This window comes from Conger conger, chromosome 4, assembly GCF_963514075.1.
Source record: "Conger conger chromosome 4, fConCon1.1, whole genome shotgun sequence".
NCBI lineage: Eukaryota > Metazoa > Chordata > Actinopteri > Anguilliformes > Congridae > Conger > Conger conger.
In genome coordinates, this window is record NC_083763.1 from 33,219,431 (window position 1) to 33,232,892 (window position 13,462).

Below are 13,462 nucleotides of genomic sequence, written 5' to 3' on the forward strand. Positions count from 1 at the left end.
AAGAGTGGGTGACTCAGTCAATCTTCCTGAAAGCCTTTGTGCTAGAAAAGCGCCCTTATTTTTTACCATACTAACATCAATGTCTAACTGCTTTTCCAAATTTCACTACTACATATGTCCAGGGATTTTCCAAAAATGAAAAAATATTGAGCCCCAGACACAAACCTCCTCATTTGCCAGCTTTTCCTAATGTCGCACTCTAGATTCAAACACTCCGAAGGTATCTGTCCCTCTCAACCATCTTTCACATTTTTAACCCCAGGGACTGTACCCTGCTACATCAATTAGATGTATGGTGTGTCAAAACAAACAAATGTATGTGCTATTCCTCAGGTCCTACCTAATGCTGGTTCCTTACAGTGTCAAAAGTATTTTGTTTTCAAATAAGGAGGGGAGGGGCATAGCAAGAATGATTGGGGGAGAGGGGGATGGGTTGGTTGAATTAATTATTAAAACAACTGTTGCCATGGGGGCAGTGGTTCTGGGGTTCCACTCCAGTCTCACCAATTTTTCGTAGCTCAATAGAGCTCTCAAACTGCTGCCCGGCGACAATAAGCAGGACAGCCAGATTTATCCCAGAATACAGCGTTGGCTGCAATTCAAAACCCTTACGGTACCTGAGCAGGACAGAGAGATTATTGTTATTAATATTATTATTATTAATAGTAGTAGTAGTTGTTTTTTTGTTTGTAATTTTGTTACTACTATTACTTAAAGAAATAATAAATGACTTACATTTTATAAAGTAAGTATGAGTATGACACAGAAATGTTTGTTGATGTTCATTTACATCTCATGTTAATGATTGCTTTAGCAATAATGTAGAAATAACTTATGTATGGTCATGCCAAAGAATAGAAATGAAGAAAAGAGTGAGAGAAATTATCAGGGGGGCCTAGGAAAAACAAGAGAATGTGTAAAACAAGGGTGTTATAAGCGCACATACCACTGGATAGCATTGTCTCTGTTCTTAGTGTCCTTACAGTCAGAGTCCAGAAAGATGTCCTTATAGATCCTCCCACACAGACAGAACATATCTGGGGCAGGGTGGTCACATGACTGCAGCACCTGGAGCATCACCCGCAGTGCCTGTTCCCTGTCCCCTGGACTGTTCCGCCTGTTCACACATTTAATTCTTCAACAGTGCCTGTTTGCTGCGAACTATGTTTGCAGCAAACAGACACTGTTGAACGATTTTCAATGAAAATTCAGTTTAGTTGGCACCACTGCCTATTTAATACAAATGGGACTTAGGTCTAACAATGCTAGATAATTGATTAGCTGCTTACATGATATTCTCGCCATGCACTACCTTTTCAAACTCTTAGCTAACGTTAGGTAATGTACAAGGGGAACAAAAAAAAGTTTGAATATGTTGGTGAAAGTTAGCCAACGCTAATATTTGCCATCTTGAACACACGCCAAGTGAGACACACCATGTGTGTGTGTGTGCATGTGTGGGAATGTAGGTATACGTCTGTGTCTGTATGTGTGTATGCACGTACATGTGTGGGTGCATACAAGAGCCTGCTACCTGTTGAGAGCAAAGGCATAGTGGAACTGGATCATGGGCTGGTTGGCCAGGTCGCAGGTGGGCAGCATCTCCAGAGTCTGAACAAGCTTCACCATGGCATCATAGTCCTGGTGAGGAGGGGTCCGAGAACAATCGCAGTGTCATTACTGGATCATATTCCTAGTACAGGAAGAGGTCAGAGACCAATCAGCTGATCATTATTGCACCTGGAGAACATACCTACCCACGTACACTGGGATTGAACTGGACATCCAGAGTTGCTGCAATCATTGATCAAATTTATGTCCCATTCTGACATATAGTCTGAAAAACAGCTGAACCTCTTGACCATGCCTGCATGCTTGTATGCATTTAGTTGCTGCCACATGATTAGGTGATTGAATATTTGCATTAACAAGCTGGTGTACAGATCTACCTCCTAAAGTGCTCACTGAGTGTACATTATTCATTTTAGCAGAATAAAGTTGTGTTTTTCCTACCTGAAGTGCAGTTATAATGGAACACAAAATATGATTGTAACATATTGGAAACAGATGGCGCAGTGGGTGCCCTGAATGGATTAGTGACCAGTCCAGTGTGTATCCCTCGCTCTTGCCCAAAGGTATGTCTATTGTTTGGCCTATGTCTCTGACATTATTATTTTTTTTGCTTCATAATGCACTAAGGAAGTCAACACACCCTGAAATGTGAAATGGGGGGACTAAGTATAAAAAGGGCTCTAATTACACTGATCACCTGATATGGATGTAAATACCCTGAAGTTAAAACTGACCTCGTATTCATTTTTCCTTTTCAAATCCAATGAGCTGGAGTAGAAAGCCAAAAGTCACTTTCCAAACACTTAAGGACTGCACTGTATCTCTACAGGAAAAGTGTAAGTGTGTGTAGTACCTGTATGTCTCTGTAGGAGAAGAGCAAGTTCATAACAATGTCCTGGGTCAGAACTTCTGTGTTGTCGATGCGGAGTTTGATGCGGGACAACTCTTTGGCCAGCTCCTCTCCCTGGTACTTATCGCGTGCTTTTCGGATGTCGTTTAGGAGCGTGTCTTTGAAGGAGGCACTATAAATATTGACAAACAGAGAAATGAGTGAAAGAGAGGCAAAGAGATGTGAGGGGAGGTAGATCAGAAGGGAAATATGAGGAAAAGCAACAGAAAGAATAATTGAATTTTTTGCTGTCTTAGTGTGTTTACTCATTACATAGCTTATTCTGGCAGAAAGTATGGAGGCTAGGTCCAGTTACATTTCAGGGTGATGATATCTGAGTTAGGAAGTGAACAATGAAATCTGAGCCAGGAAGTGAAGCATCCTTCTCTGAGAAAAGGGGCCTTGATACTGAAGGATATAATAGAGCAAATGAGGCAGGTCATGGAGCAGGACCGTAAATCTTTCAGACGGTTACGTATCTGGAGGGTGGGAGGGTGAGTGGGGTGGGATAGGACTGTAGAGACCAAGTAGTTTGAACAAGGGCAAGGGCAAAAGGGCAGCACATCTTCCTCAAAATATAGAGACACCTCTGTGGGCATCCTGTAGCCTAGTAGTTAAAGTGCTTGACTGGGACTCGAAAGGTTGTTGGTTCAAGCCCCGGTGTAGCCAGCCGTTGGGCCCTTTAACCCCGCATTGCTCCGGGGGGGGGGGGGCATGTCTCCTACTAGTGACTTTGGATCAAATTATTAATGATTACTATTATTCCTAAAAAAATGGAAACACAAATGACGCGAAGCCTGTGGAGTTCAGGCAGACAATGTCTGTTTACATCTTAATGGGAGGGGCTATTTAAACCACCAACCTTACCTGTTCACGTCATTGCTCAATCTGCTGCTGCTCTGTGCTTGAATTATCCTGCTTATTCCTAAAATCATGCCTTTCAGGAGGTTTTTGCACTCCCACCACCACCCCAGCAACCACCTGGATTTTATTGGTGAATCAACTGAAGCGCTGCATGAGTAACCATCTGCGACGGTGTGTCCTATACGAATGACAGTGAAACTGAATCCCTGACTGGACATCTGAGGGAAAACTGACAGTGATGGTGAAGAAAGCCAAGTGATTTGAGTTAAGTAAGTTTGATAAATTAACAGAGAATGTATAACTTTAACATATGCAACTCACGACAGGCATAGCTTGTATGTTGCAATAACTTGGTTCAACTGGCTCGTTGCTGAGTGTAACATGCCGAGTCAACAATAAAAATATCTACAGTAGTAAAAAATTGTATTACTACTCATTACTATTCTAGCTATATTTATACTATTTCTACCTCTTTTTTTGTTTACTTGTTTACTTTGTTTACTATTTACTTCTTTTATCTTTACCACTTTAACACTGTTTCATCATTTAATTGTAATGACAATTGTCCCAATAAAATTGAACATTGACATTAGTTAAAGTTACTTTCTCTTATTTAACGATAACATGCCACAAACGGCATTTAAAATCATAATGGATAAGTACATACGTAAAATACCGATCTAGCTAGGCAATTTAACTTAAATTATTGTGTGAATAATAATTATTCATTAACGTTAATCTACTTCGTAAGTCTAACATCAGTTAGCTACAAAAAGGGGAGACTATGTATAAAAGGGCTGTAATTCAAATGTGTCACTGTCAAAATATTTATGGACTGCACTGTAAGAAATTAAACTGTACTGTAAAGTTAAATTAATCGGCCTATTCCCATCATTCAAAATCATTGTTTTTACCTGATGGCCTTATTGCCCTGGCATGTGGCCTTCATGCCCTCAAAAAATTGGTCCCACCAAAGGCCAAGTGGCCTTGCGCCTAAAATTATGAAAGTCCAGGCCTGGTCGGATGTGAAATAAGTCGGATGTCGCCATGCTAGAGCCAGCACAGAGGACGTGTACCGACCACCAGTTGCAGTCTTTCTTTTTCTCAATTTTGCTAAAAGTGGAGCCACTCTAACTCTAAGCCATAAACGGTGGCATGCATTCAACTCTATGATAGTTTAGCTTTCGAAAAATAAGTAAATGATCCCACCTACCATACCATTAAGCCAGCTACCGCAATAAATAATAGTTTGTTGCTGGAGGTCAGATACCATTTCTCAAGCCAACAGTAAGCCTTACATTATGCTGCTGAACTCCTCATTTAGCCATCCAGTCACAAAGTGCTGTCCTCAATATTGGTAACACACTGTCCCTAGTTATGTAGAAGAAAATGCCCTTGTTATCCTCCAGGGGTTATTGTTCTGTCGGATGTGAAATAAGTTGGTGCTACATTTGTATAAACACTACTGACGATTTCACTACTGACGATGGTTCCATCCATATTTTAGCTAGTGTCTGGTTTTAGCATATCGTGATAAGTAACTTACAGCTTTAAAGGTATTTTACTATAAACCTAGCTTATTGTTCTAAAAGATACGCTACCGAACCGTGTCCGTGTGAATTAATAGGATAACTTGGTAGAATGTGTATTTTACACTAAAATGACGGGATGATTTCACAGGACTGCTGGCAAACTAAAGAAACACTAAAAAACTGTGGCAAAAAATGCTCAAAAAACCTTGAAGGCTGATTTCACAAAACCACTTCTGTCAGATACTTTGCAACTGGACGCTGTAAAACAGTGCCCTCCAAAATATTTGGGACAAAGACCCATTACGTATTGATTTGCCTCTAATTTGCTAAAATTTTAGATTTGGAATCACACAATTGACATGTGGTTAAAGTGCATATTCTCAAGATTTATTTTTCTCTGGGTATACATTTTGGTTTCACCATGTAGAAATTAGAGCGGTTTTTATATATAGTCCCTCCATTTCAGGGTACCATAATGTTGGCTTCACAGTGTTTAGTTGTGTCTTATTCCTTAATGCAGGTTTAAGAGAGCTCTCAGCACCTAGTCTTTCGATTATTGCTGTTTATCAACATGAGGACCAAAGTTGTGCCGATGAAAGTCAAAGAAGCCATTATGAGAGTGAGAAAAAAGAATAAAATGGTTAGAGACATCGGCCAACCAAAATAAACTGTTTGGAACATAATTAAGAAGAAAGCACTGGTGAACTTACTACTTGCAAAGGGACTGGCAGGCCAAGGAAGCCCTCCACAGCTAATGACAGAAGAATTCTCTCCATAATAAAGAAAAATCCCCTAACACCTGTCCTACAGGTCAGAAACACTCTCCAGGAGTCAGTTATTTGTCTCTAACTTGTCAACAACTACTGTCCGCTGAAGACTTCATGAACAGAAACACAGAGGCTACACACTGCAAGATGGAAACTACTGCAAAAACAGGATGACCAGGTTACAGTTTACCAAAAAATACTTAAACAAGCAAGTTCTGGAAAAAGGTTTTGTTGATAACTAAGATGAAGACTGATGGCATGGGAGCAAATAGGAGAGAAGGAACTGCCCAAGATCCAAAGCATACCACCTCATCTGTGAAACACGGTGGTGGGGGTGTTATGGCCTGGGCATGTATTGCTGCCAAAGGTACTGGAGCACTTATCTGCTCAAGTTCAAGTGAATGCCTCAGAACTCAATGGATAGCAGTTCATTCTACAGCAAGACAATGATCCCAAATATACTACGAGTTTTTCAAAGCTAAAACCTTTCATATGCTGAAGAGAAAGTGTAAGGGTACTAGCACCCCAAAACGAGCAAAAAGATGGCAGCAATACAGGCCTGGCAGAGAATCACCAGAGAAGACACGCATCAACCGGTGATCTCCATGAATTGCACCACATGCAATTTCTTTATGACAAATCTCAAATTGTGGAGTACAGAGGCAAATAAATTAATGATGGGTCTTCGTCCCAAACATTATGACTTTGTTTCGTAGTACTTATCACTGAAATCAAACAGTCCCAATAATTACCCAAGTTACTGTGCACTTACCCAGTAAATACAGTGAAGCATAAAGGCCATTAAAAGTGATAAAGGAATAGATTGAGCAATGAGTCAAGAATTTGTGAGTTGTGGATGAAGGGGATGTAAATGGTACCAAGAGGTGACATGGATGTCCTTGAGCAAGCTGGCAAAGCGGTCCACCAAGGGGAGGCACAGAGGGCCCAACAGGTTGTCCCAGCTGGGCTGCATGTATTCTGAGGCTCTGCGCTGGGCGTCATTCTCGCAGCACATGTACTCATTGTTGGGCGTCATCACATATGGAATGAAGTAGTAGTTTCCACTGGATGCCTATAGGGGAGCCAAGAGGAGGACATGTTATATTACATTACATGTTATTTAGCTGACGCTTTTATCCAAAGCAACTTACAGCAGGGGACAACATTCCCGCTTTCAAGCAACCGATTATTTTTTTGCCTCATCATATGCACCACACTGTACAGATTACGGGTTGGTTTGATCTGAATTGGTCAACACTTCATATTTCACATTCAACTGTTGGAAAAGATGCATTAGAAACCCAGTCTATGTACCCAGTCTATGAAAGATCTGGATGATATTTGACTGGAGCCTAGATTCGATCAATTTGTCCTTAACTTTGAATTGCAATTAAATTCACTGCACTTTTAGTAATTTTTTAGTACAGTTTGGCAACTTAATTTTGGTCATTACTGTGTTGAGGACAAATCCTCATTGATAGAGGACTGCAGCTCCTAATTCTGTGGGTAACATTTCCAACATGTTCAATTAATCTATCATTTGTGTTATTATGGGGTGTGTGGGTAAGGTGCTAGTAGTGGGTAAGTAGCCAGTAGTAAGATGAGTAGTCACATTAGTACCAATGAAGGACAGGCCGTTTCATGAAGAGAAGAAACCGCCTCCAAACCCATCAACATCCCTCATCCCAGTCCACTCTCCACCACTCATCTCTGGTCCTGGGGGCTCCATGAGGGGCAAGACCCACCCAGCACCCACTAAACACTGTGGACACTGACATGCCACTTGATAGCGCAGATCTAATGACTGCCAACAGCTTATTTTTAATTGGATAAACTGTGTTGTATGGGAATTAGCTGGAATATTCGTAGCATGACATCGAAGTATGTGCCAAAAGCAATCAATCATGGTGCCCAAGAGGAGAACTTTCTGTCCAACGCTTTTCATAGTGTGTGGTTTAGGTAGGACGTGTACCGACCACCAGTTGCAGTCTTTCTTTTTCTCAATTTTGCTAAAAGTGGAGCCACTCTAAGCCATAAACGGTGGCATGCATTCAACTCTATGATATTTTAGCTTTCAAAAAATAAGTAAATGATCCCATCTACCATACCAATAAGCCAGCTACCGCAATAAATAATAGTTTGTTGCTGGAGGTCAGATACCATTTCTCAAGCCAACAGCAATATAAAAAAAGATAATTAATATTGTCCATCACTGATTCATACACATGGCCCCAAAAAAGCACGTCAAACATAAGTTCAAATCAGAAATGGAACATTATGTGGGACAAGGGGTGTTAAGACAAAGGGCTTAAGCTACACCTTTTTGTGGAGCTATCCAGTCCAAGCACAGACATTGGTAACCAAGAGGAGTATCCAGCATGCAATGCTGCATGGAGATACCTACTTTGTTCCTCAGGCCAGAACCACGGTATTCTGGAGGCAACTGCACCCAAGGGAAGCCTAGATTACTCGACCTTGCAGCCTACTCCAGATAACACACAGAAAAGAAAATGTGGTTGAGGGCCACAGATACAGAGAATGAGGGGGAGAAGGTGGCAGGGAAAGGAAGAGAGACAGAAAGAGAGAAAAATGGAAAGATGGAAAGAAATCAAGAGGTGGGAGAATGACAGACAGACAGAAAGAGACCAGGAAAATTAGTGAAGGCACAGTAAGTGAAAAAGAGAGTGAGTGGGGAAACGAGAAAGGGAAAGAGGGTGAGAGAGAGGGAATGGTTCAGAGAGAAGGAGAAAGGAAAAAACAAGGCATAAAAAAGAATGAGGCAGTCTTAAGTGATATATGAAGAGACAGAGACAGAAAAAGGAAAGATAATTAATGTATTTAAAGTAAATGTGTCCGCATGTCTGCAACACAAATATTTGTCACTACAGTACTGTTGAAAGGAGAAAATGGGAAAGGAGAAGGAGAAACAGAGAAAGAAAGAGCCATTATTCTATTTGACACATTATCTTCTTCTTTATACTTATTGAATAGATGCAGGGGGAATTTTATAATGTATTTCAAGGAATATAGTACATACAGAGAAAATGTACTGTTGAAACCAATACATTGATTCCTTCACTCAGGGGAGTGGAGAGAAACAGGGCAGCCATTTGAGTCTGACCTTATTCAATATTTGGGTCAGTAATGGATAAAGAAGGGCAAAAATGTGAAAGAAATAAACTATACCTATTATATTTTCACTTGAATTTCAATTATTATTATACCACGGTCTGGGTGAACATGATTCTGATTTGATGCTAGGTGGTGATTATTTTTGTGTAATCGTTCCAACTTTTGGCAGGTAGCACCGATCAAGCCTAGTCACTGTTTTAAATTCATATGTTGCCTGCAACATTTAAGGAGAGGACCAAAAGCCATTAGCGTGATATGAGTTAAAAAGGTTTTTTATTGACCACGACTTTGTCATGCCAATAACGTGACTTGTGAAATTGCGAAATTTGTGAAGTAGAATAACATTACATTGAGATATTAATAGCCGTAAAACCTCTATTGTTTTGCTAGTTCGCGAGCTAATGATGTTACTATGTGACGTTCTGAAATGGTTGTTTGTAAATGGAAAACTCTCAATTATCTATTATCTTTTTCTTTAGTGGCTAGCTATTTGTTATCTGTGAACAAAATTGGATAAACATTTATATTTATCCAGATTGATTCAGAAATGTTTAATTATAGTTGCATGAATAATATAATGGTGTTCCTTTTCATTTGACAACTTCCTTTAATAGAATGAAATAAAATGTTCTTGTTATTTCTCTTGTAGACTGACATTCTGTATCTTTCAGTCAACAAACATTGTTACTGTATTTTTGGTCAGTTGTCTGTGGTCCTGCCAGCATGGTTCCTATTTCAACCATCTTGTTGATAGCTTGACCATTTCCACCACAGATTTAAACCAGCTGAACCAGCTTAAAACCAGGCTGGCACCAAGCAGGAGCCAGCTACAGTTGGAATCTGGTACTGTTAGAAGCTAGAGCTAGATGGAACAGCTAGAGTCAGGGACAAGTACATTCAGCAAGTACATTACATCTCAATAACAGTCAAGACAACTACTCTAATACTACATATTTATTTGTAAAATATATTGTCCACATTTGAAATGCCAGATATACAGTGTAGTCCATAAATATTTTGGACAGTGGTACAATTTCTGTTCTTTTTGGCTTTGTGCTTCAGCACATTGGACTTCAAGTGAAATGTGACTGACACCAATACAATATTCCAGTACGCTGCAGGCACTTTAGGTACTTCTTAGCAAACTGTAACCTGGCCATCCTGTTATGCAGCTAACTAGGGGTTGCATTTTGCTTAATAAAACTGTATAGAAGTACTATGTGAAAATAGTAAACATGGTATCCCAGTTAGCAAAAACAAAATGTACTTAAACTTCATATATCCCTTGAAACATTTCATAAGTTTCAGTTTTGGGAGCATGGATTAGTTTTTTGGACAAAGTGAAGTAGATCAATTAATTAAAAGGACCCGAGATGGCCAGAGGCTTTAGAGGGCAGATATGGAGGATATTGTAATATACATTCAAATTTCAACATTAGCTTCTCTTTATAGGAAAGCAGCACAAAAAGTAGAGAAACAGAAAGCCTGAAAACAGAAAACAGAAAGCCTGCAACTCAAAACAGTAGACCCTCTCTTTAAACCAAAGGGATTTCCTTCACAGTGCTAAACATCATGTTAAATAAACACATATCTACAATTCTGACCAACAGATCTAATATATTAGATACCAAAACATAGATGTAAATCAGCACAGCCTAGAACCGGGGCTGCAAGTGATTGAATACACATACAATACAATATGGATGTAAATTAAAGGTGACAGTTTATTCTCATTATTCTTTACTTTATTTAAAATCCAATGTGCTTGGGTACATAGCCAAAAGAAGAAAAATCTGGATACAGTTTAAAAACAAAGATTAATTAAGCATTATGGAACGAGAACCTGTGGTATATTATGGATATTGGCACAGCTTGCAGGGTGGTTAGGCAAGACGCAAAGCGGAATGCTGTAACACGCCCTAGCTGTGGCAATATCCACGCTTTTATACAACGCTTACCACATTTATCTTTCAAAATTTCCCAAAAGAAAAACAAGACAAACTTTAAATTTATGTATTTTTAATGGAACTTTGTTTTATGGTAAATGTATTCTTCCGCTGACAGGTAGTTTATTGGTTGCTAAGCAACAATACTGCAAACATTAGCTAGCAATAATGTATCCCCACTCCACTATCTAAGCAATTGGCTATTGACGTTATCTAACGTTAATAGCAATAATGTGTCCACACTGCACTAATGTTAGCTCAGCAACACTATTGAAATAATGTATCCCCACTGCATTAATGTTAGCTAACTAGCTTGCTAGTTTATGTTACACCAGATGCATTCAGGTCTTTGTCCTCAGAGGTAAATCTGTATTTCCAAAGCCTTGATAAATCTACTGTTATATTAGAAAACCACCAAGGGACACAGGTGGCTTTAAAGGGAATGGAAGACAACACTGATTAGTTCATAGCATGTTATGCCCAAGAAACACCTATTAATTAATTAAGCCATGAAGCCCAGCTTTTTTAAATCTTGAAAATAGAAAAAAGTCATACCCTAGGCATACCCTAAAAGGACTTGTGCATTGCGCTTTAGACCATGCTTGAACTAAAAATATTTATTTTCTAGTAGGAAATATTAGCGTGTTTTACATTCTGTTTGCCTGATAAGTGAAAGTTTCATTGGCAAATCATTGACAAATTACTAAAAATTCTCATCTCATTGCCTTAGTTAGCAAAAAATGAATATAAGTAATATATAATAAACTTATTTTTGGTGAATATCCAGCAAAAAGTGAAAAATTGTTTCGAGCTAAACTAAAAAAAGACAAACCAAGTAACACATACTAAATGAAATCAGCAGCACATCAAACATTTTCAGAACATGTAGATAACATACTTCTATTGATTTCTATTTAGCCTGTCAGTGACTGAATCTGATCTAGCAGACATTCAAAGGAAAACATTATGAGAAATCTTTCAATCTAAAATATTGATCTGTAGTTATATAATAGTTTAAGATGTTTTAAATGCCAGAAGGAGGGTGGTCTTGCTGCTAAACTTCCTCTAGCAAGTAAGGGAATACATTTGTTATGAAAAACACATAAGAAACCAGTGCAAGGTGGGGAATTGCTGTTGATAGCTGATAGTATCAGGCACATTTGGTGTGCATACAAAACAACAAAGGTAGGTTGATGGACAATACATCATACCATACCATTCTTGTTTCCACAGTGAGAATGTTGACCTTCACTCATCCTCTCTCCTCTCTAAATGTAAAACTACAACCATTTTAGATGACAAACTGATGATAGCTCTCCTGGCCCCTGATGGTCCCACCAGCAACATCATCCCTCCCATTATAAACAAGACCCATGCTCCCTGTCAACCCATCCTGAACCTGCAACCCTGAAGGTCACCCAACAGAAGAGACAGATGAGGATGAAACCTTTTTAACAAATGGCCATTTGCCATAATAAATTAAATACACAAATGAGTAGCCTACAACTAAAAATAAAATGAAGCAACTGCCGGAAGAACTATATGTTCCATAATGCATCAGGACAGGTTGGCATGTTTGTAGCAGCTCCAATATCAGGACAAGTGTTACACTTTTTTTGTTGAAGTAGAAATTGCTAGCTACATTGCTTGAAGTCATTTCGGAAATAAATCCCCCAATGGGTGCTACTGCTAGCTACCAGGATAATTGCGATGAGATGGTGGAAACGAGCAAAAAGAATGAAAGCATAGGGGGTGAGAGCTAACACTGACTGCTTTGTAGCTTCATACTGTGGAAAAAGGCCTCAGCCAACCCAAAGTAGCGGATAAACGCTCATTCCAAACTGGCTGGTATCAAATTCCAGAAGCTAAACAGTGGCTTGAATATTCAGACAAATCCGACCAAATGTTTTGCTTTGTGTGCAGGTTATTTGCATCCAGTAGCCTATAACCGCATTTAATGACACTGCTTTCATTGTGTGAGGGTGTGCTAATTGGAAAATTGGGTTGCCAAAAATAAATTCAAACACGCAGCAGGGGATCGCCATAATACAGAATTTGTATAATACAGTCTCCGTCTCCATCCTGTCAGCGCCCTCAATTATCCTTAGGATATAAGGTGTAAGTCACATAATTATATTACAAACTGAAGTATTCACGTGAAAATAAATGTTTCCTTTTGGTTTCATTTAGTAAAGCATGCTTATCAACATAATATTTTTGTTTATGGGTCTTGGCTCCAATACTATTCTATTTTTATGCTGTGCACCAACTTCAATTACATCAGGATTGTTACAACAGGCTTTACAGTGGATGTGGATGGTATCTATCTCTATGGATATATTATTTGTATCATGGTTCTAGGCTGACAATAAGTTACTTACATTTAGTTCTTTAATGATATTGCACATACATTTGATAGCCTGCCTGGGAGTGGTATTTGCCAGACCGGGCACAGTTCAGGCGTTCCAGTTCATTGTCATTCTGGACAAGAGCATCTAAATGCTCAATGGACAATTCTGACCTAAAGCTGAACATAACGTTTTAAGTGAACAACAATACATCACATGAAAGCACAATAAATCAAATGAAACCACACCACTTGGTTTCTTTCCTACCCTGTGGCCTGACTACATATATTGCTGACTCAATACTTACTGTGTTTTTCTGCGCCACCATGTCCTAGAAAGGAAGAAAGAGTGGACATCTGTCAGTAAGATGACATATAGGCAATTTACATGATTATGCCAGAAACTGTTCCCT

General features: G+C 39.2%; 1 protein-coding gene across 2 annotated transcripts in view; it reads right to left on the reverse strand.

Moving 5' to 3' along the window:
- map3k15 (mitogen-activated protein kinase kinase kinase 15) overlaps positions 1 to 13,462 on the reverse strand; it is a 70,749-nt gene that overhangs the window by 45,388 nt on the left and 11,899 nt on the right. Inside the window, exons 3-8 of one of the 2 annotated variants that reach the window (XM_061238259.1) lie at positions 13,358 to 13,381; positions 6,503 to 6,696; positions 2,426 to 2,594; positions 1,535 to 1,641; positions 947 to 1,117; positions 505 to 617 (exon numbers count right to left, since the gene is read on the reverse strand). In XM_061238259.1, the coding sequence (XP_061094243.1) occupies positions 505 to 617; positions 947 to 1,117; positions 1,535 to 1,641; positions 2,426 to 2,594; positions 6,503 to 6,696; positions 13,358 to 13,381 (778 nt within the window). The remainder of the gene's footprint in view (positions 1 to 504; positions 618 to 946; positions 1,118 to 1,534; positions 1,642 to 2,425; positions 2,595 to 6,502; positions 6,697 to 13,357; positions 13,382 to 13,462) is intronic. The other variant, XM_061238260.1, reaches the window with a different exon arrangement.